This window comes from Natator depressus, chromosome 21 (genome assembly GCF_965152275.1).
Source record: "Natator depressus isolate rNatDep1 chromosome 21, rNatDep2.hap1, whole genome shotgun sequence".
Classification (NCBI taxonomy): Eukaryota; Metazoa; Chordata; order Testudines; family Cheloniidae; genus Natator; species Natator depressus.
In genome coordinates this window covers 17,795,237-17,817,954 of record NC_134254.1, presented here as the reverse complement: position 1 = coordinate 17,817,954, position 22,718 = coordinate 17,795,237, and the positions used below count along the sequence as shown (strand labels likewise).

At 47.6% G+C, this 22,718-nt stretch overlaps 1 protein-coding gene across 4 annotated transcripts in view; it reads right to left on the bottom strand.

Annotated features, from left to right (window-relative positions):
- Positions 1-22,718, bottom strand: part of KLHL12 (kelch like family member 12) — a 106,778-nt gene that overhangs the window by 79,834 nt on the left and 4,226 nt on the right. For 3 of the 4 annotated variants that reach the window (XR_012636001.1, XR_012636002.1, XM_074936378.1), the window contains exons 2-3: positions 14,700-14,853; positions 13,914-14,131 (exon numbers count right to left, since the gene is read on the bottom strand). The exons of the other annotated variant lie outside the window; for it this stretch is intronic. Coding sequence is in view for 1 of the 3 variants with exons in the window: in XM_074936378.1 (XP_074792479.1) it covers positions 13,914-14,131; positions 14,700-14,853 (372 nt within the window). In the remaining 2 variants the exon portion in view is untranslated. The remainder of the gene's footprint in view (positions 1-13,913; positions 14,132-14,699; positions 14,854-22,718) is intronic. 4 annotated transcript variants of the gene reach the window in all.

Genomic DNA, 22,718 nt, shown 5'->3' with positions numbered 1-22,718 from the left:
CCACCACTGAAAACAGCCTAGCTCCATTCCCTTTGGAATCCTCCTTCAGGTAGTTGAAGGCTGCGATCAAATCCCCCCTCACTCTTCTCTTCTGCAGACTAAATAAGCCCAGTTCCCTCAGCCTCTCCTCATAAGTAATATGCCCCCACCCCCTAATAATTTCCATTGCCCTCTGCTGGACTCTCTCCAATTTGTTCACATCCCTTCTGTAGTGGTGGGATCACAGCTGGACACAATACTCCAGCCCCAGGAAAAATCATGGAGCAGGTCCTCAAGGAATCCATTTTGAAGCACTCAGAGAGAGGAAAGTGATGAGGAACAGTCAGCATGGATTCACCAAGGGCAAGTCATGCCTGACTAACCTAATTGCCTTCTATGATGAGATAACTGGCTCTGTGGATGAGGGGAAAGCAGTGGATGCATTATGCCTTGACTTGAGTGCAGGACTGCCCTGCCAAAGGATACATCGTCCCTCGCCTGCTGGGTAATGGTGTAGTGTGACGTGAAGATGTGGATGGAAGACCATGTTGCTGCCATGCATATGCCCTGGATAGGGACCTGAGCCAGGAATGCTGCAGACGATGCCTGCACTCTCGTGGAGTGCACCATAAGCGGAGGGGCTGGAAGTTTTGCCAGGTCATAGCAAGTCCTGATACAGGACATGATCCGTGATGAAATGCGCTGGGACGAGATCGGGAGCCCCCTCAACCTTTCTGCGACTGCAATAAAGAGCTGCAATGACTTACGAAATGGCGTTGTGCGCTCAATGTAGAATGCTAGGGGACGCCTAACATCCAGGGAATGGAACATGTACTCTCTGTTACTGGCATGGGTCTTAGGGAAGAACCTAAGTAAAAATAGGTCTTGGTTCACATGAAACTGGAAGACTATCTTTGGCAGAAACGCAGGGTGGGGGCAGAGCTGCACCCTGTCTTTATAAAATACCGTTTGGGAGGCTCGGAAGTCAGCGCTCTGAGCTCGGATACCCTTCTGGCCAAGGTTATGGCCACCAGAAAGTCCACCTTCCAGGAGAAGTAGGATAGAGGGCAGGTTGCCATGGGCTCGAAAGGGGGTCCCCATGAGTACGGACAGGACTAGGTTAAGGTCCAACTGGGGAATGGGTCGTCGTACCTGGGGATAAAGTCTGTCTAAGCCCTTGAGAAACCTGCACACCATGGGATTACTGAAGACTGACCCACCCGCTGCTCCCGGGTGAAAAGCCGAAATGGCAGCAAGGTGTACCCTGAGAGAGGATATTGCCAACCCCTGCTGCTTAAGGTATAACAGGTAGTCCAAAACAAGGGGAACTGACGCTAGCTGTGGTGTGGTTCGCTTCCCCTTTGTCGAGACCAGATGGAAAAACGCTTCTACTTTGCCAGGTACGTGGCACTAGTAGAGGGCTTCCTACTTCCCAGCAGGACCTGGGTCTGAATAATGAAGCTCAAGAGAGTTCAGCCATGGCGTTTCCACACCATGAAGTGGAGGGACTCCAGATTGGGGTGTTGCAGATGGCTGTGGTCCTGTGTGATTAGGGTCAGGCATACAAGAAGCACCACTGGCCTGTCCACCGAGAGGTTCATCAACATGGTGAAACAGTGCTGGTGGGGCCACGCTGGCGCTACGAGGATCAAGGAAGCCCCATCTTGGCAAGTCTTGAAGAGGACTTTGTGTATGAGAGGGAAGGGCGGGAATGAGTACAGCAGGTGACTCGTCCATGAAAGGCGTTCACGATGGAGCCTGAGCTGTGGTTCAGGAAAACAGAACCGCTGGCACTTCCTGTTGCTCCACGTCGCGAACAGGTCGATGTGGGGAGAACCCCACCTCTGGAAAATCAAGTGTGCGATGTCCAGCCTGAGGGACCATTCGTGACCGTGAAATGAACGTCTGGGGCGATCGGCTAGTTCGTTTTGCGCTCTGGAAGGTGGGATGCCTCTAGGAGTATCGAGTGGGAGATACAAAAATCCTACAGCTCAAGGGCTTCCTGGCACAGGGGAGAGGAGCGAGCACCACCCTGTTTGTTTATATAGAACATTGCTGCAGTGTTGTCCGTCAGCACTGACACACATGCACCCTGCAGGTGGGCCTGGAATGCCTGACATGCCAGACGAACCGCCCTCAACTCCCTTACGTTGATATGCAGTGATAATTCTGTGTGGGACCATAGGCCTTGAGTTCTGATATTGCCCAGGTGCACTCCCTAAACAAGCGCCAAGGCGTCTGTGACCAGGGATAGCAAGGTTGGGGTTTGGCAAAGGGTACTCCTGCACAGACCACTTGTGGTTGCAGCCACCAGCGGAGAGACCCGAGAATGCGAGGGTGGAGGATAACTACTGCATCCAAAGGGTCCCTGCCTGGCCTGTATACCTGTGCCAAAGAGCTCCAAGAGTTGAAAGCATAGCGGCTGAGTACTGCTTGCTGGTTGGCCACTCAAAGCTGGAGCCCCCTGGACGAGTAGACCTTCCGGCTGAAAAGGTCCAGCTTCTTAGCGTCCTGTGACTTAGGTGTGGAACCCAGCTGTCCTTGCCTCTCTTTGTGGTTTGCAGCATCGACCACCAGAGTCCCCAATTGGGGGTGGGTGAAAAAAAAGTGACCGTACCCGTTCTGCAGCACAAAATAGCATCTTTCCACCACTTTAGTGGTGGATAGTATAGAGGCCTGGGTCTGCCAGAGTACCTGGTGTTTTGGATCGTTCTTATGAGGGGCAAGGCCACCCTAGAAGGACCTTCAGGGGCAAGAATGTCCACCATCGGGTCAGATTCCTCCATGACCTCCTCTGCCTGGAGATTGAGATTTAGGGCCAACCTTCTAAGGAGGTCCTGGTGTCCCTTGGTATCCATCGCGGTAGGGTAGTGGTGGTGCCTGCCACTGCCTCATCTAGCAAGGAGGAGGCCCATGGGACAGGGTCTCCTGCCCTTCTGGCTCTCTGGAGGCTGAGTCAGGTACTTCGGAGCCTCCTGTGACTGGAGGTAGCTCTAGTGTCACTGATGGTGCTGGTTTGAGAACTGAGCCTGAGCGTGACAGCCCAGAGTCCCTGTCTCGTGCAGGGTCCTCAGGAGCCCTGGGGGTGTGGCAAGCCAGTGATGTTGCTTGCGGCAGGGGGAGGGGGCACCACGGGGTTCAGATGCCACCGATGTCAGCCTGGAGCCCTGACCCTGAGCCTGATGGTAGGCCCAAGGGGTCAAAAAGGGCCATTGGACTAGGCCCTGCCCTTGGAGTGGCCAGGCAACCACCAGTCCTCATGGTTCCATCAGTCTGCAGTGCTGGGACCGGTGCCAGGACCGGGAACAGTAGTGGCTGCGTCTAGAGACAGAAGACTCGGTGTCTGACTCGGATGAGTAGTCTGTGCCTGACCATGGGGGGACGGAGCTGGGGAACGGTATCGGGGAGATGGTGAGCGGTGCCATAACATCACAGGCTTACCATGATGATGAACCGGGGCGGTGCCGCAGCCACATGCAGTGCCAGCATAGATATTTCAGTCGGTGCCTGAGCCTGCACCTGTGGGGCCAGGGACTGCGCTGTCATGGCAATACGGTCCTGTGCTGCCTCATAGGTGTCCAGCGTGAATGGAAGGTCGAGTTCGTCCTCCCAATGCTCCCGAGTCAGGAATTCCACCAGCACCAGACTCAACAGGCCTCCTGTTGGGGCCGGAGTCAGTGGTGCCAGGTCTTGAGGCCCAGACCGTGGGTGTCCCGCTGGAGTCCCCTCGCGGCTTCTTGATGGGGGGGAACGGCCCCTGTCTGCCTTCTTTTTCTTATGCAGCACCAGGGACTGCGAGCAGTGCCGCATGGCACTGGCCTTACAAGTTGGGGAGCGTTGCTGGAGCTCCTTCGAGGAACCCTTCCTCAGTGCCAGGACATCCCACACCGAGGCCGGGGCGCTGTGCACTGATGATGCCGGTGCCGCTTCTGGTGCCAGCTGTGGACAGAGGGCCGACTCTTTCAGGAGGCGCTTCAAACAATAGTCCAGCTCTCTCTTAGCCCTGGGTTTGAAACTCCTGCAAATTGGGCACTTATCTGTCTGATGGCCTTGTCCTAGGCACTTGAGACAGGCAGCATGCGGATCGCCTGTGGGCATAGGTTTCGCCACCTCTCGCACGCCTTAAACCCCTGCGACCAAGGCATGCCCTGGTGCCTGGGGAAACTAGAGCGGGGCGGAAGCCCCCCAAAAGTAAGTCCAACTAACTACTATATAATGAACTAACAACTAAGAAAAGGGAACCACTATGTAGGCACTTACGAATGCAAGAGACTGAGCTGCTCCAACAACTGTCACTGGCGGTAAGAAGGAACTGAGCCGGCGGCGGGTCGGCAGGGACCTATATACACTGCCAGAAGGTGCCACTTCAGGGGTCTCCACAGCTGACCCGACGGGTACCGCTAGGGGAAAAACCTTCCAACGATCGTGCATGCGGCGCACGCACACACCTACTGGAATGCACATGAGCAATCACTCGAAGAACATATGCTCCTAATGTAATTCTAAGGCCAAAGGGGCTAATACAGAGGTCTCAAAGTCCAGGCCCACGGGCCATCTGCGGCCCGAGAACCTCCCCACTGAGGGCCATGGAAACTTTTAAAAAAGTTTTTTCATCCAGCCCTCATGGCTGCCGGCCGGGAGAGTGAGGCAGGAGGGGAGCGGCAGGAGAGATTTACATGCCCGTCCCCTCAACATTGCTCCATCCTGCTGCTCCTGGGACCCTCCCAGGGGTTGAACTTGGCAAGGTGTCATTCAACTCGGCTCCCTGCAAGCGGTTCCCTATCCCTGCTGTTGCTGGCGGAGCCACAGAGGAGAGAATAATGCAGCCATGCTGCCAGCTGTCTGCTGCAGGCGCCGCCCCCACCGCCCCAGCTCCCATTGGCTGGGGGAGAGGGACAGACATACCATCACTAGTTGCTGGGCAAGGTCAGCCATGGAGGCAGCGTCACTAGTCGCCGGGCAGAGTCAGCCAGGGCGGCATGAGGCCAAGGGAGCGAGGGAAAAGGGTGGGAAACAGGCTGGGAGGAGGCGTGAACACCATCTTCAGTTACGTTATTGGCCCACTGGGAGCATTTGAGGACTGGCACTGGCCCTAAGGTAAATTGAGTTTGAGACCCCTGGGCTAATACAATCCTTGGATGCATAAACAGGGGAATCTCAAGTAGGAGAAGAATGATTATTTTAGCGCTGTCCTTGGCACCGATGTGATTGCTGCTGAAATACTGTGTCCAGTTCTGGTGCCCACAGAAAGGAGGATACTGATAAACTGAAAGGGGTTCAGATAAGAACCACAAGAATGATTAACGGATTAGAAAACATGCTTTACAGAAATAGACTCAAGGAACTCAATCTATTTAGCTTAACAAAAAGAAGGTTAAGGAGTGACTTGATCGCAGCCTATAAGTACCTACATGGGGAACAAATATTTAATAATGGGCTCTTCAATCTAGCAGAGAAAGATATAACACAATCCAATGGCTAGAAATTAAAGTTAGACAAATTCAGACAGGAAATAAGTCATATATTTTTCAACAGTCAGTGTAATTAATCATCAGAACAATTTACCAACGATCATGGTGGATTCTCCATCACTGGCTATTTTTAAATTAAGGTTGGATGTTTTTCTAAAAGATACTAAGAATTTTTTGGAGTGGAAGTTTTACGGCCTGCGTTATACACAAGGTCAGGCTAGACGATCACAATTCAGTTAATGTTAACAGCAGGTCAACTGGAGGGTGGCTGCTTTTAATTAAGCCTCTTTCAGCACCATCTTGACCTGGTGACATAGTACAATTTAGTTTCTCAAGTTGTTTCATCATCTCTGTCACTGACTCACCTTCACTATCTAACCAGTAATCAGCACTAACTTGGTCCTTCCTAACCAGTTAGGGCTCCTGTAGCAGGGTGACTACTCCGCTCCTGCCCTGATGGGGTTAAAGCAGCCCAGGAGAGGGCTGTGAATGGGAAAAGCAGGCTGATTGGGAAAGCAGCCACAGCTGTGGCCATCTTAATCAGGGTCCAGCTGGCCCTTATAAGAGGGCTGTGGGCCGGAAGTGAGGACAGACACTCTCTCTAGCTTCCTAGAGAGAGAAGGACCTGGCTGCCTGGGAAGCTAAGAAGGGTACCTAGGGTGGCCCAGTGCTAGGGAAGGGCAGAGGGAGCTCCAGCCCAGCAAAGCCCCTGGCTGCAGGCCTAGTTAAAGGCCTATGAAAGGGTACTGGGGCTGCAGAGGGGCAGCCCAGAGATAGGCAGAGGCAGCTGGTTCAAACCCCCTTGCCGATGATGAGTGGTTCATAGACTACAGTCTGCCCCAGGGAGCGGGGGCTAGATTGTGACTGGCAGTGGCCACTGAGGCAAGGTGGGGGTAGAGGGTTGGGGGAATCCCCTGGATGGGGAGACTCGGATTGTGGGTTACTGCTGGGGCAGAACCCTGACGAGGAAGGCACTAGGGTCCGGGAGGGACATGGGGGCCAGCGGCAGGTGAGAGACACCAGCCTGCAGAGGGCGATCCTGGCCGGAAGAGCTAATTCCCAGGATGACCGACAGGAGGCACCGCACCGGTGAGTTGTCGCCCCGCTACAGCTCCCCATCCAGCTTTGTGAACCTTAGCATGGGAATCACAGTAGACCTAACTAATGACCATTTCAGTGGCACCCCCTGCCATCCGCATCTCTCTCTCTCTCCAACTGAACTGTTTTTGCATTTCTACAAACAGGCATACCCTAGGGAAAAAGGGACCCAGTCAGGGTTATTCCTCCACCCAAAGCACCCTTTGGGCAAGAGCTATGTAGAAGAGACTCCTCCTTCACTGAGACCTTTGTGGAACCACCCAGCCCCACAACATGTAGGTGTGGAGAAGACAGAAGTTCCAAGACAGTGCTGCGGACATCAGGGCCGTCCTTAGGATTTATGGGGCCTCCACAGTATTATTAAACTGGTGCCCCTATGCCCAATGGCAGCCTGGGTTTGCAGCCGTGGGGAGGGAAGAGGATGAGGCAACAAGGATACCAAGCCACCTGGCCCGCCACACGGTGGCGGAGAGTCACAGTTCCCTGCAGAGAGCCCTGTACCCTCTCCACCACGCAGAATGCACGGCACCAGCGCATTCGGCTCTGTGAACATGGCCCCCTGTCTAAGGAGACTGCAGTGCACACTGGCTGTGCGGGAGCTGACCCACTCTTACCTGCTGTCATGGACGGGTGGGTGAAGCTGCCACTTGGGGAGGCTAGCTCCCCAGCCCACCTCTTCAGCCTGTGGTCCCGCCCATACGTCACTCCTGCTGTGCCCCAGACCCCGCCCCCACTCTGCCCAGGCCCCGCCCTCTCCCACATGTCTCCCTCCTCTCTTCCCTCCCCTTCCCTGCTCACCCTCTTCCAGCCAAATCCCTGAACCCAAATGAAGCAAATGACATTTGAGAAGAAAAAAAAGAAAAAAAAAAAAAAAACTACTCTTCAGCAATTTCTTTCTAAAGAAAATGGGGCATGTTTTCCAGTGCATCCCAGATGGTGAAGACTGGACATGCAGAAGGTACCTAATTAAAAGCACTAAATTTGGGAATAAAAAAAATGTCAGTCACAGGTTTTTTGATATACCCTGAAATCTGTCAGAGATTTATTTGCAAAAAACTTAGTAAGGGCGAGTCAGCTGTCTTGCTGAATACAACATTAAATATTATGGAATACATGATGCAGCTCTTCTCTGTTTTACATTTTCTTAATCAGTATTTCTAAGGTGATTTTATATTTTAAATGTACTCTTAAGCCTTCATAAAGCAATAATTCCAGATTACTACATATTTAACTCACTGAATCAAAGACATTATTTAAATTAATCAGTCACAGGGGTTTACTGTGTTCACAACAATGTTCATTGCTTTTAGAAAAAGGGAACACTAATTTACTTTGTGTGATCTCCATAACAATAGACATGTTTATGAAATTTCACCAACTTTAAAAAATAGGTTTCCAAAGATTTTAGGCATAACAATGGATTTTATGTCTTACTATGTACTGATTTTTCTAGAGGGTTCGCAGATAGTTGGACAAAGAATTTCCCTTTCTTCACTTCTGACTATCTGATGAACTATCTGGAAGGAAAGGGGTGTTGTCCCCTTAAGGGTTCTCTTGAATGGGGGCAGGGGCAGTGTGTAAGGGGAGAAAGGGATGGACAAAGGACAGGAAGACTTCAGAAGCAACTTTTCTTTTACTATAGTAATTAAAATGTGTATTTTAAACAAGGTGGTCTTTTAAAAGATGTATTTTAAAAACTATATCTGAAGATCCAGCATTTAAGGCTAAAGATGATTGTGCATCTAAAAATCTATGCAAGGATTTTTTAGAGATGTAATTTTATAATCTTCACCAACTGTAACGTTATTGACATGAACTGGGACTGTATAGATCATTGTTGCAATCAAGGCCTGTAGTGGCACCAAATCTTGTATAAAGGGGGTCAAATAAGGTGTCTAAGACACAGTTATGGTTTGCTGGTTATGATTATGCTATCTGTATGCGTGTATCATTTTTGTATTTAAGGTTATAAGTATTGGCTCTATACTGTCTATATTTCAAACTTGTGCCTAAACACTCCTGTGGTTTACTGCTCACCTAGGTGGAAGAATCCCACATTCATGGGGATGGTGCATGTATTCGTATGCTGCTCAGTAGCATACAAAGAATGACGGATAGAAATTAAAGACCTAAATGTATTTTTGAAATCAGACACTGTGCACCAACACCAATTGTTTTTGGAATGTCTGATAGCTTCTTCAGGAAATGGAGAAAAAGATGCTCTGCACAAGAACCACAGAGAGCTCTCTAGGTCAACCAAAAACACTGGGTAGTAAATGCTATTAATTTATTTGCAGAAAATGCTCTTAACATAGAATCATAGAATATCAGGGTTGGAAGGGACCCCAGAAGGTCATCTAGTCCAACCCCCTGCTCGAAGCAGGACCAATTCCCAGTTAAATCATCCCAGCCAGGGCTTTGTCAAGCCTGACCTTAAAAACCTCTAAGGAAGGAGATTCCACCACCTCCCTAGGTAACGCATTCCAGTGTTTCACCACCCTCTTAGTGAAAAAGTTTTTCCTAATATCCAATCTAAACCTCCCCCATTGCAACTTGAGACCATTACTCCTCGTTCTGTCATCTGCTACCATTTAGAACAGTCTAGAGCCATCCTCTTTGGAACCCCCTTTCAGGTAGTTGAAAGCAGCTATCAAATCCCCCCTCATTCTTCTCTTCTGCAGACTAAACAATCCCAGCTCCCTCAGCCTCTCCTCATAAGTCATGTGCTCTAGACCCCTAATCATTTTTGTTGCCCTTCGCTGGACTCTCTCCAATTTATCCACATCCTTCTTGTAGTGTGGGGCCCAAAACTGGACACAGTACTCCAGATGAGGCCTCACCAGTGTCGAATAGAGGGGAACGATCACATCCCTCGATCTGCTGGCTATGCCCCTACTTATACATCCCAAAATGCCATTGGCCTTCTTGGCAACAAGGGCACACTGTTGACTCATATCCAGCTTCTCGTCCACTGTCACCCCTAGGTCCTTTTCCGCAGAACTGCTGCCGAGCCATTCGGTCCCTAGTCTGTAGCGGTGCATTGGATTCTTCCATCCTAAGTGCAGGACCCTGCACTTATCCTTATTGAACCTCATCAGATTTCTTTTGGCCCAATCCTCCAATTTGTCTAGGTCCTTCTGTATCCTATCCCTCCCCTCCAGCGTATCTACCACTCCTCCCAGTTTAGTATCATCTGCAAATTTGCTGAGAGTGCAATCCACACCATCCTCCAGATCATTTATGAAGATATTGAACAAAACCGGCCCCAGGACCGACCCCTGGGGCACTCCACTTGACACCGGCTGCCAACTAGACATGGAGCCATTTATCACTACCCGTTGAGCCCGACAATCTAGCCAGCTTTCTACCCACCTTATAGTGCATTCATCCAGCCCATACTTCCTTAACTTGCTGACAAGAATACTGTGGGAGACCGTGTCAAAAGCTTTGCTAAAGTCAAGAAACAATACATCCACTGCTTTCCCTTCATCCACAGAACCAGTAATCTCATCATAAAAGGCGATTAGATTAGTCAGGCATGACCTTCCCTTGGTGAATCCATGCTGACTGTTCCTGATCACTTTCCTCTCATGTAAGTGCTTCAGGATTGATTCTTTGAGGACCTGCTCCATGATTTTTCCAGGGACTGAGGTGAGGCTGACTGGCCTGTAGTTCCCAGGATCCTCCTTCTTCCCTTTTTTAAAGATTGGCACTACATTAGCCTTTTTCCAGTCATCCGGGACTTCCCCCGTTCGCCACGAGTTTTCAAAGATAATGGCCAAGGGCTCTGCAATCACAGCCGCCAATTCCTTCAGCACTCTCGGATGTAACTCGTCCGGCCCCATGGACTTGTGCACGTCCAGCTTTTCTAAATAGTCCCTAACCACCTCTATCTCCACAGAGGGCTGGCCATCTCTTCCCCATTCTGTGATGCCCAGCGCAGCAGTCTGGGAGCTGACCTTGTTAGTGAAAACAGAGGCAAAAAAAGCATTGAGTACATTAGCTTTTTCCACATCCTCTGTCACTAGGTTGCCTCCCTCATTCAGTAAGGGGCCCACACTTTCCTTGGCTTTCTTCTTGTTGCCAACATACCTGAAGAAACCCTTCTTGTTACTCTTGACATCTCTTGCTAGCTGCAGCTCCAGGTGCGATTTGGCCCTCCTTATATCTTTCCTACATGCCCGAGCAATATTTTTATACTCTTCCCTGGTCATATGTCCAACCTTCCACTTCTTGTAAGCTTCTTTTTTATGTTTAAGATCCGCTAGGATTTCACCATTAAGCCAAGCTGATCGCTTGCCATGTTTACTATTCTTTCGACTCATCGGGATGGTTTGTCCCTGTAACCTCAACAGGGATTCCTTGAAATACAGCCAGCTCTCCTGGACATGAAAGAAACATGAAAGGCTCCTCTGCTTTTGGAGCCACAATATCTGTAAGCTCTCCTCTCTGACTAGAGCTGACGTATGCAACAGCAAATGTGAAGGAGGCTTGGAACTACTTTAAGTCAAAGTTGCAGAAACCACCTGGAACTTGCATCCCAAGCAAGGGGGGACGGGGGGGAACCTCATAAGGAAGGGTTGCAGCCCAAGCATCTCAAACAGGTTATTAAGAGAAATCAGAAAGCCTACAAGGCATGGAAGAAGGGATGGATTAGCAAGAAAAGCTACCTCTTGGAGGTCTGGAGGTTTAGGGATAAAGTGGGAACTGCCAAAAGCTAAGCAGAGCTGGATCTTGCAAAGGAAATTAAAAACCATTATAAACAGTTCTTTAGTCATATATATATATATATATATATATATATATATATATATATATATATATATATATAAAGAAGAAAACAAAAGAAGGGGGAATCCGGCATGAAGATTAAAGATAATTTAGGTATGGCCCAACACCTAAATGAATACTTTGCCTCAGTTTTCAATAAAGCTAATGGGGATCTTGGGGGGAGCTGCCAGGTGGCTAGTGGGCACAAGGAAATGGAAGTAGAAATTATCACATATGAGGCAGAAGCCAAACTCAGACAGCTTAATGGGACCAAATCGTAAGGCTGGGATAATCTCCATCCAAGAATATTAAAGGAACTGGCACATGAAATTGAAAGCCCAGCAGCAAGGATTTTTAACAAATCCATAAACTCAGGATTTGTACCTTATGACTAGAGAATTGCAACTATTGTGCTTATATTTAAGAAATGGAATGAAAACATGATCTGGGAAACTACAAGCCCAGTAGTTTGACCTCAGTTGTATGCAAGATTTTAGAACAAATTCTGAAAGAGAGCATAATTAAAGACAGAGATAAATGGTAATTTGTATAAAATACAACACGGTTTTACAAAAGGTAGATTGTGCTAGACCCAATCTGATCTCTTTCTTTGAGATAAGACTTTTAATCTAGATAAAGAAAAAGCAGTAGATCTAATCTAACTGGATTTCAGTAAAGCATATGATACAGTTCCATGTGGGTAATTATTAGTTAAATTGGAAAAGATGAGGATTAATACAAGAATCGAAAGGTGGTTAAAGGGGAAACTACACCAGGTTATACTGAAAAGTGAACTATTGGGCTGGAGAGAGAGAGAGAGTACAAGTGGAACGCCTCAAGGATCAGTCTTGGGACCAATCTTATTTATCATTTTCATTAATGACCTTGACAGAAAGTGGGAGTGTACTAATAAACTTTGCAGATGACACAAAATTGGAGGTATTGCCAATATGGAGAAGGACCGGAATATCATACAAGATTTGGAGAACCTTGAAAGCTAAGTAATAGAAATGGGGTGAAATTTAATAGTGGAGAGTGCAAGATCATGCATTTAGGGATTAACAACAGGAGTTTTTGCTACAAGCTGGGGACTTATCAGTTGCAAGCGACAGAGCAGGAAAAAGACCTAGAAAAAGACCTAGATGGACTGGTTGATAACAGGATGACTATGAATCACTAATGTGATACAGCCATGAAAAAGGCTATTACAATCCTAGGATGCATCAGGTGACGTATTTCTAGAAGAGACAGGGAAGTGTCATTGCCATTATACAAGGCACTGATGACACCTCATCTGGAAAACTGTGTGCAATTCTGGTCTCCTATGTATAAGAAAGATGAATTCAAACTGGAACAGGTGCCGGAAAGGGCTACTAGGATGATCAGAGGAAAAGAAAACCTACTTTATGAGAGGAGACTTAAGAAGGTTGGCTGGTTTAGCCTAACAAAACGAAGGCAGAGGGGAGATATAATTGCTATCAGAAGGATAACAACTCCACTCTCTCCCTGGTGTTTAAGGGCCATTGATGGCACAAGAACAAAGGGATATACACTGCCCAACAACAAGTTTAGGCTTGAAACTAGACAAAGGTTTCTAACCATCAGAGGAGTGAAGTTCTGGAACAGCCTTCCAAGAAAAGTAGTGAGGGCAAAAACCTAACCTCTTTCAAGACTGAGCTTGATAAATTTATGTAGAGGATGGTACGACGAGGTAGCCTACAATGGCGACTGTTATTAACAAATATCTCCGGAGATGGACCCTAGATGGGGAAGGCTCAGAGTTATTACAAAGAATTCTTTCCCAGGTAGTTGGTTGGTGGGTCTCACCCACATGCTCAGGGTCTACCTGATCACCATATTTGGGGTGGAAAAGGAATTTCCCCCCCAGGTAAAATTGGCAGTAACCCTGGGATTTTTTCACCTTCCCCTGTAGTGTGGGGCACAGGTCACTTGATTTTAACTACAGTAAGCTATTTGACAGGCAAGGAAGGTATCTCACTCTGGAAGAGTGAGATATTTCCTGCCTGTACAGAACACACTGGAGATGAAAGCAGAATCCACAAGCACTATCCTAACAACAATCAACACTGGCCTAAGCATAACCTGATGCCTAATAAATATATTCCATTGTAACTATTTTTGTAACTACAACTGTTAACCCAGCTGATCACCCACTGTTAAGCCCAGGCCAGAGTTCACGATTTCTGTTCTACACCAGAGAGAAATATCCCCCATGTCTGTTGTGCCTTGGCCTTTCTCCTTGATTGTAATTTGGTTTTGGTTTGTAGTACTGGTCTTTTCATAACAGTTAGTAACGAACACAGTAACCAATGTTTCATTCTCCATGTTCCAATGACAACTACCTTGCTGCAGAAGGGAGGTTACACTCTACCTGTCAGTTTCAGAATATGCGCTGATTCAGTAAGAAGCAGATTTCAGTAGAGCATTCAAAGCCTGCCTGATAGCCATTCCAAGAGTTTTATGAACTAACCAATGTGGGGGAAATGGAAGAGGGCTAGACATACCGTTATTTGCTTTGTTTTCAAGCAGTATTTTGCTCTCACTGATTTGCACAACAAATCCTGCTACCTTTACCTGAATTTCATCACATTTGATGAGCTTTTCCACCTCTTCCTGATTTAAGAGGATGAACTCTTCATGCTGAACCACCTCTGGGAAGTGTTTCTGGCTGAAGACCTCTGCTGCCTGCATTAGATCAACGCAGTTGTGTGTCTCAGCAAAATCTCGGATGCCCAAACAGTTTGATGGATCCAGCTGGCTTTCCAAGAACTCACAACAAGCCTGCTTCACACCTAGAGAAATGAGATGAGTGAGTGAGCTCATGCACTTCTGCTATCCAATCCCTGCTTTGGAAAGTAATTTAGAAAACCAAGCTCTAGTCTATATTGAAATGTCAACCCCAAAACCTTGCTTAGAGGTATGCACACACGAAGAGGCATATAGGCAAACATTTCTTCAGGGGCCAGGAAAAAATAAAGCAACAGACAGTATGTTTAGACCACTGACTATTTATACATATTAAAAATAACTTGACAAATATAGGAGAGACTCAAAAGGAAGCCTTACAGAGCTCGGGGATCTATAAGAGCTTAGAGTGAGAGATGCCCTGGGACAATTATTTGTTTTATCACCATTTCTCCACGAGGGTTAAACTTTCTTATCAGTGAGAACAGAGTACATACAGCAGCACATTTGACAAACGGCTATTATGCAATTTCAACACAAAAAGACTTGGGTCTGGAAACAGCCCAGCACCCTATTCTGCCTTCTGTAATCTTTCCTTTACTTACAAGTCAGACATTCCAGAGCCCTAAACAGCATCAACTGTACAATCTGCATGGTTAATTGGTTTGCAATTACCTTTCAGCTGAAGCAGACATGCTGCTGGGAGCAATTCCTGGACATTTTCTACCGTCACATGAACCGTTTCTGTATACACAAAGTCCAGCAGGATTTCCATAGTAGAGGCTGTCAACCCTTGGATATCCACATATGGTTTATCTTTTTCTGAAAGCTACAAATTAAAAGCAAGGGAGATAATGGTTTATTTTCCAGAGGTCAGACCAAAAACCCAGTGCTTGCTCTTAAAAGTTGTCCCTGCAGAGTACTCTGCCTTTTCAGTGTATGTAAAAAGGGAAAAGATAGAGATGAAGGAATTCCCTTGGAGAATTCAGCATGTGTGCGTACGCGCATACACATGTGTGTAGAGAAGACAGCATAAGTGTTTCTTTTGTGTAGAAGGATGCCTCAGGGAAACTGTATTTTGGAAGAAGCCAGATGAGATTTGACACAACAGAAGCTTAATGGTTGGTATTTAACCTAAGATGAACAGCAGACTCACTAACATCACCTGGCATAAGCGCAGACTCCGTGGGTGCTCCAGGGCTCAAGCACCCAGGGAAAAAAATAAGGCAGTGCTCAGCACCCACTATCCACAGTGGTTTTGCCCTGGTGCTGGCCGCCTGACCAGCTATTTGGTGAGCATCTGGGGGAGGGGGCAGAGAGAAGGGACAGTGGGTGGGCAGGCGGGGGGAGGGTCATCGGGGGCAGAGAGGAGGGAGCAGTGGGCAGGCAGGAGGCCTTAGGGGAGGGGACTGGGCAGGAAGAGGTGGAGCAAGGGCAGTGCCTTGGGGAAGAAGCCAAGCAGGAGTGGGGCCTGGGGTAGAGCACCCACTGTGAAAAATAAAAGTCAGCACCTGTGTCAGCTGACACGCAGAAGCGAGGAGGGAAGGAGAGTTCCCCCCAACTCTTCCCCTTGGACTGGCTGCCTGACACATTATGGGTTGTGTGGAGCAACCATCTCATGCCTGTCTTTATAAACACACCACACAAAAAGTTCCATTAAGCTAGAGTTAAGATTGAAGGGACAGATCAGTAATGTAAGGATTTTTATCCTTAAAAGAACTTCATAGTTCTACTAAAAAGCCAGGAATTTCAGAGCCAAGGTTAAACTTGCATGAAAAACATATGAAAATAGAGAAATGCACAGTTAAGGTACCCAGTCAACCTTAACTCTGGCCCACTTAGCAATGCCAACCTTCCATCTTCCTTTTGTTATTTTGTAAGAGGTGTTATTTTGGATCAAATATTTTTTCTAAGGGCTTTAAAGGATCCATCAACTGTGGACATATTAAACTCTGAGAAGCCACAGTACTCATGTGTGTGCAGGTGAAATACTGAGATTGTGCTTCAGTTTATAATTGGTTTCATGTCTCTATTGTAAACCTGATGACTCTGTTTCTATTGACTCTTGGATAAATGGCTAGCATACAGAACCACAAAGCCTGCTCCTGCAAGCTGTTGAGGATCTCCTGTCAGCATGCACAGGCCCTTAATGAGGTCTTCAGGATGTGACTTGTGAAGCAGATTTTTTTTCCTGAAGCCTGTATATGGCTAAAGGTGGCAGTGTCAGTACTAGACGTGTATGATTCAGAGAAAAGCACCTGAGCTTCTCTTGTCAAAGATGAGATTAAACAGTTATGGATAAGGATTCAGTAAGGAAGGATTGTTGCTTGGCCACGGAACTGCCAGAGTTGAAGGAGAAGAAAATAATCCAGTAGTGGAGGAAATCAGTGCAGTCCTGGGACTTCCTGTGAAGGTGCAGGCAACGCAGGAGTGGAGTAAACAGACTGAGCCAGTGCTGTGGGTTACTGGGATGCACTTTACAGTAGAAGAGAGGGGAACAGGAGTCAAAGGTGATGGAGAAAGCAGAATGAGGGTGCAAAAGAAAGAGGGTAAGAAGAGTGTAAGAAGTCAACAGCCTGAGGATTATAGAGAAGTGGGATGCAGAAGGTGAGTGGATCATATACAATGAGACTGACTGGCAGTCTGAGAAAGAGGATTCATAAAACTTAAGGCCAGATGGCACCACTAAAATCATTTAGTCTGACCTCCTGCAGAGGCCAGGCCAGAGAACTTTACCCAGTGATTCCCACATCATAGAATATTAGGGTTGGAAGAGACCTCAAGAAGTCATCTAGTCCAATCCCCTGCTAAAAGCAGGACCAACACCAACTAAATCATCCCAGGCAAGGCTTTGTCAAGCCAGGCCTTAAAAACCTCTAAGGATGAAGATTCCACCATGTCCCTAGGTAACCCATTCCAGTGCTTCACCACCCTCCTAGTGAAATAGTGTTTCCTAATATCCAACCTAGACCTCCCCTACTGCAACTTGAGACCATTGCTTCTTGTTCCATCATCTGCCACCACTGAGAACAGCCTAGCTCCACCCTTTTTGGTCCCCCTCAGTCAGGTAGTTGAAGGCTGCTATCAAATCCCCCCTCGCTCTTCTCTTCTGCAGACTAAATAACCCCAGTTCTCTCAGCCTCTTCTTGTAAGTCATGTGCCTCAGCCCCCTAATCATTTTCGTTGCCCTCCGCTGGACTCTCTCCAATTTGTCCACATCCCTTCTGTAGTAGGGGGACAAAACTGGACACAATACTCCAGGTGTAGCCTCACCAGTGCCTAATAGAGGGGAATAATCACTTCCCTCTATCTGCTGGCAATGCTCCTACTAATGCAGCCCAATATGCCGCTCGCCGTCTTGGCAACAAGGGCACTCTGCTGATTTCTCATCCACTGTAATCCCCAGGTCCTTCTCTGCAGAACTGTTGCTTAGCCAGTCAGTCCCCAGCCTGTAGCGGTGCATGGGATTCTTCCTTCCTAAGTGCAGGACTTTAAGCCCATAACTTCTTGTGAGTTACAGCATGTCTTTTAGAAACAAACATCCATTCCTGATTTAAACACTCCAAGAGATGAAGAATCCAGCATGTCCCTAGAAAAGTTAGTTACACTTACTATTAAAAATGTTTTCAGATGATGAGTCTCCATTTAGGTTTCAGAGTAACAGCCGTGTTAGTCTGTATTCGCAAAAAGAAAAGGAGTACTTGTGGCACCTTACAGACTAACCAATTTATTTGAGCATAAGCTTTCGTGAGCTACAGCTCACTTCATCGGATGCAATTAGTTACTTTTTGAGATCTGTCAAATGGATTATAAATTAGCCAACTAACATCTTACTGCACATTTTTTTCATTCATGCTTTTACTTTCTGCCTTATCAATGGTCTGCACTGTATAACTGCTAATTTACTATCAAATCACTACTATCAACTTTCTCTTTTTCCATTTGATAAAATTGCTGCTTTCACATCCCTTCTTTACCAGGACAGATCTTCTGACTGAAGAAGCCTTTGGATACAGGGAAATCAAGAAGGAACAGCTTTTAGTGAAAACAAAATCAGGTGAGTGGCCATTTTGGTAAGTGAGCAAGCTACATCATGGTTTAAAACCATAAAGACAGGAGGACAAGTAGTCAGGTGTGGGGCAGAGGGGTATCAATTTGGAGATCGAGGTCACCAAGGATGAGGATGGGAAACTGAGAAGAGTGGAAGAGGGAAAGCCAAACATGAAAATCTGAAGATGGTGCTGAGGGAGTGCTGAGGCAGCAGGTGATAGCTGTTTGGATAGAGAAGAGAGTATAGTCAGATGGAACATTGCTCAAAAAAGAACAGAGCCATTCCCCCTCTGCTCCTGAGGAGAGTGCAGGAATGGTGCTGCACTTGGGCCAACGCTTTGAAGAATCAAAGCTCACACCCCCTCCACAGTGAACTAGACAGAGTTGTCGACCATGCTCGTTAAAAGGAGGAAGGAGTGACTCTCCCATCTTGTGACCTCACTGTCCCCAAGCACTATACTTTTCCTATACCTCTCCAACTTCTGTAAACATCCTGAAATAAGCAGAAAGTAAAGTAAAATAAGCTGGCTGTATTTTAAAGAATCCTTAATGAGGTTACAGGGACAAACTATCCCGATGTTTAGAAAGCATAGTAAATATGGCAGGCGACCAGCTTGGCTTAACAATGAAATCCTTGCTGATCTTAAATACAAAAAAGAAGCTTACAAGAAGTGGAAGATTGGACAAATGACCAGGGATGAGTATAAAAATTTGCTCGGGCATGCAGGAGTGAAATCAGGAAGGCCAAATCACACCTGGAGTTGCAGCTAGCAAGAGATGTTAAAAGTAACAAGAAGGGTTTCTTCAGGTATGTTAGCAACAAGAAGAAAGTCAAGGAAAGTGTGGGCCCCTTACTGAATGAGGGAGGCAACCTAGTGACAGAGGATGTGGAAAAAGCTAATGTACTTTTTGCCTCTCTCTTCACAAACATGGTCAGCTCCCAGACTACTGCTCTGAGCAGCACAGCATGGGGAGGAGGTGACCAGCCCTCTGTGGAGAAAGAAGTGGTTCAGGACTATTTAGAAAAGCTGGACGTGCACAAGTCCATGGGGCCGGATGCGTTGCACCCGAGAGTGCTAAAGGAGCTAGCGGATGTGATTGCAGAGCCATTGGCCATTATCTTTGAAATTCCATGGTGATCGGGGGAATTCCCGGACGACTGGAAAAAGGCTAATGTAGTGGCCATCTTTAAAAAAGGGAAGAAGGAGGATCCTGGGAACTACAGGCCAGTCAGCCTCACCTCAGTCCCCGGAAAAATCATGGAGCAGGTCCTCAAGGAATCAATCCTGAAGCACTTAGAGGAGAGGAAAGTGATCAGGAACAGTCAGCATGGATTCACCAAGGGCAAGTCATGCCTGACTAATCTAATTGCCTTCTATGACGAGATAACTGGTTCTGTGGATGAAGGGAAAGCAGTGGACGTGTTGTTCCTTGACTTTAGCAAAGCTTTTGACACGGTCTCCCACAGTATTCTTGCCAGCAAGTTAAAGAAGTATGGGCTGGACTAATAGACTATAAGGTGGATAGAAAGCTGGCTAGATTGTCGGGCTCAACGGGTAGTGATCAATGGCTCCATGTCTAGTTGGCAGCCGGTATCAAGTGGAGTGCCCCAAGGGTCAGTCCTCAGGCCGGTTTTGTTCAATATCTTCATAAATGATCTGGAGGATGGTGTGGATTGCACCCTCAGCAAGTTTGCAGATGACACTAAACTGGGAAGAGAGGTAGATACGCTGGAGGGTAGGGATAGGATACAGAGGGCCCTAGACAAATTGGAGGATTGGGCCAAAAGAAATCTGATGAGGTTCAACAAGGACAAGTGCAGAGTCCTGCACCTAGGACAGAAGAATCCCATGCACCGCTACAGACTAGGGACCGAATGGCTAGGCAGCAGTTCTGCGGAAAAGGACCTAGGGGTGACAGTGGACGAGAAGCTGGATATGAGTCAACAGTGTGCCCTTGTTGCCAAGAAGGCCAATGGAATTTTGGGATGTATAAGTAGGGGCATAGCGAGCAGATCGAGGGACGTGATCGTTCCCCTCTATTCGACATTGGTGAGGCCTCATCTGGAGTACTGTGTCCAGTTTTGGGCCCCACACTACAAGAAGGATGTGGAAAAATTGGAGAGAGTCCAGCGGAGGGCAACAAAAATGATTAGGGGGCTGGAACACATGACTTATGAGGAGAGGCTGAAGGAACTGGGATTATTTAGTCTGCAAAAGAGATGAGTGAGGGGGGATTTGATAGCTGCTTTCAACTACCTGAGAGGTGGTTCCAGAGAGGATGGTTCTAGACTATTCTCAGTGGTAGAAGAGGACAGGACAAGGAGTAATGGTCTCAAGTTGCAGTGGGGGAGGTTTAGGTTGGATATTAGGAAAAACTTTTTCACTAGGAGGGTGGTGAAACACTGGAATGCGTTACCTAGGGAGGTGGTAGAATCTCCTTCCTTGGAAGTTTTTAAGGTCAGGCTTGACAAAGCCTTGGCTGGGATGATTTGATTGGGGATTGGTCCTGCTTTGAGCAGGGGGTTGGACTAGATGACCTCCTGAGGTCCCTTCCAACCCTGATATTCTATGATTCTATGATCTTAGCAGGTCTGCAGAGGATGGTATAGGTACAGGAAGCAAAGCAACGAGATAGGATCTGAAGGGGGACTAGGGATGCCAGGAAAGTGACCCAAGGTGCAAAGACTTCCTAGTCTGCTCCCCACACTCATTTTCCATACAAAATTCTTCCCTGCCCCAAACCAAATCTACCAATTTTGAAGCCTCTGCTTGTGGACTGGGAAGTAGGGCAGTTGGGGAAAGCTGGGGTCTGAAATACTCACTAGCAACTTTAATCATGAGAAGGTAGCAATAGCTACCATTTCATAACACAGTGGTAGTAACTCAATGCCCAGATGTCAAGAACAGCACCTACAACCTGCATGAACTATACAGCCTGTCTATGTGGCTATCAGGTGGGATTTTTATTCAAGGACAACCAAACTCTGCTTCATTTTGGCACTTTCAATACCACAAAAACATTTATCTTAACATTGACCTTCCATAAGAGAAATAAGCCACTGCATCACCATGCTTCTTTCTGTCTTGATACCCTGTTGAAGGAAGACCCTTAAGACATTCAGTGTGAGGAACTGACCTTGCTTTATAAGTCCGTGTGCCTGTGGCTGAAATCATCCACACTGTTAGCCACGTGGTGGGGGGAGGGGGTGAAGCGATCATCCCAGAGAATTGGGTGTGTGTGTGGGGGGGGGGGCGTGAAGGGGGGAGTTAATTCGGTTTGTGCTGCACGTTAACCTGAAAACTGCAGCCCCTTCTTTTAAATTGCCAACCCATTTTAAAGGGCCAACCCAATGGCTGCTTGGTATGGGAAAGGAGGGCGCTGCTCTTTGAAACCATTCCCACGTTATGAAGGTTGAAGAAGCCGAAACCCTTTGCCTTACCATGGCTGCCTGCAAGCCGAATTCTGTTGCCCAGCCGAGCATGTGTTATGTCTCACACCAAACAGGCAGACCCTCAACATAAGAGGCAAAGTGCGACCTTGTACCAAATGCACATGTGCTATGTAATGTTAACAGCAAGGTTCACCGTGAAAGAGTCTACCCAATGCTCTCTAAAATGTGTCTTTTTAAACTACTACTCTCCCTTTTCCCCCCCCCGCAGCTGCAAATGTTTCAACGCTCACACTATCATCTCCGTCCCCGAGGCTAGCGAACATTAGAAGGCGAAAAAAATGCACTAGCGATGAAATGTTCTCTGAGCTCATGCTGTCCTCCCACACTGAAAGAGCCCAGCAGAATGCGTGGAGGCAAGCAATGTCAGAGTCCAGGAAAGCACAATATGAACGCGAGGACAGGTGGCGGGCTGAAGATGATAGGTGGCGTCAGCTTGCTGACAGAAGGCAGGAGTCAATGCCGAGGCTACTGGAGGATCAAACTGATATGCTCTGGTGTACGGCTGAGCTACAGGAAAGGCAGGAACACAGACAGTCGCTACAGCCCCTGCGTAACCAGCCACCCTCCTCCCCAAGTTCCGTAGCCTCCCCACCCAGACGCCCAAGAACGCGGTGGGGGGGGCCCTCCGGGCACCCAGCACTCTATCCCAGAGGACTGCCCAAGCAGCAGAAAGCTGGCGTTCAGTAAGTTTTAAACTTTTAAAGTGCTGTGCGGCCTTGTCCTTCCCTCCTCCCCCACCCCACCTGGTGCTTCCCTCCTCCACCACCCCTCCCGGGCTACCTTGGCAGTTATCCCCCTATTTGTGTGATGAATTAATAAAGAATGCATGAATTTGAAACAACAATGACTTTATTGTCTCTGCAAGCAGTGATCGAAGGCGGGAGGAGAGGGCGTTTGGCTTACAGGGAAGTAGAGTGAACCAAGGGGGCGGGTTTTCATCAAGGAGAAACAAATAGAACTGTCACACCGTAGACTGGCCAGTAATGAAACTGGTTTTCAAAGCTTCTTTGATACGCACCGTGCCCTCCTGTACTCTTCTAACCGCCCTGGTGTCTGGCTGCGTGTAATCAGTGGCCAGGCGATTTGCCTCAACCTCTCACCCAGCCATAAACATCTTCCCCTTACTCTCACAGATATTGCGGAGCGCACAGCAAGCAGTAATAACAATGGGAATATTGGTTTCGCTGAGG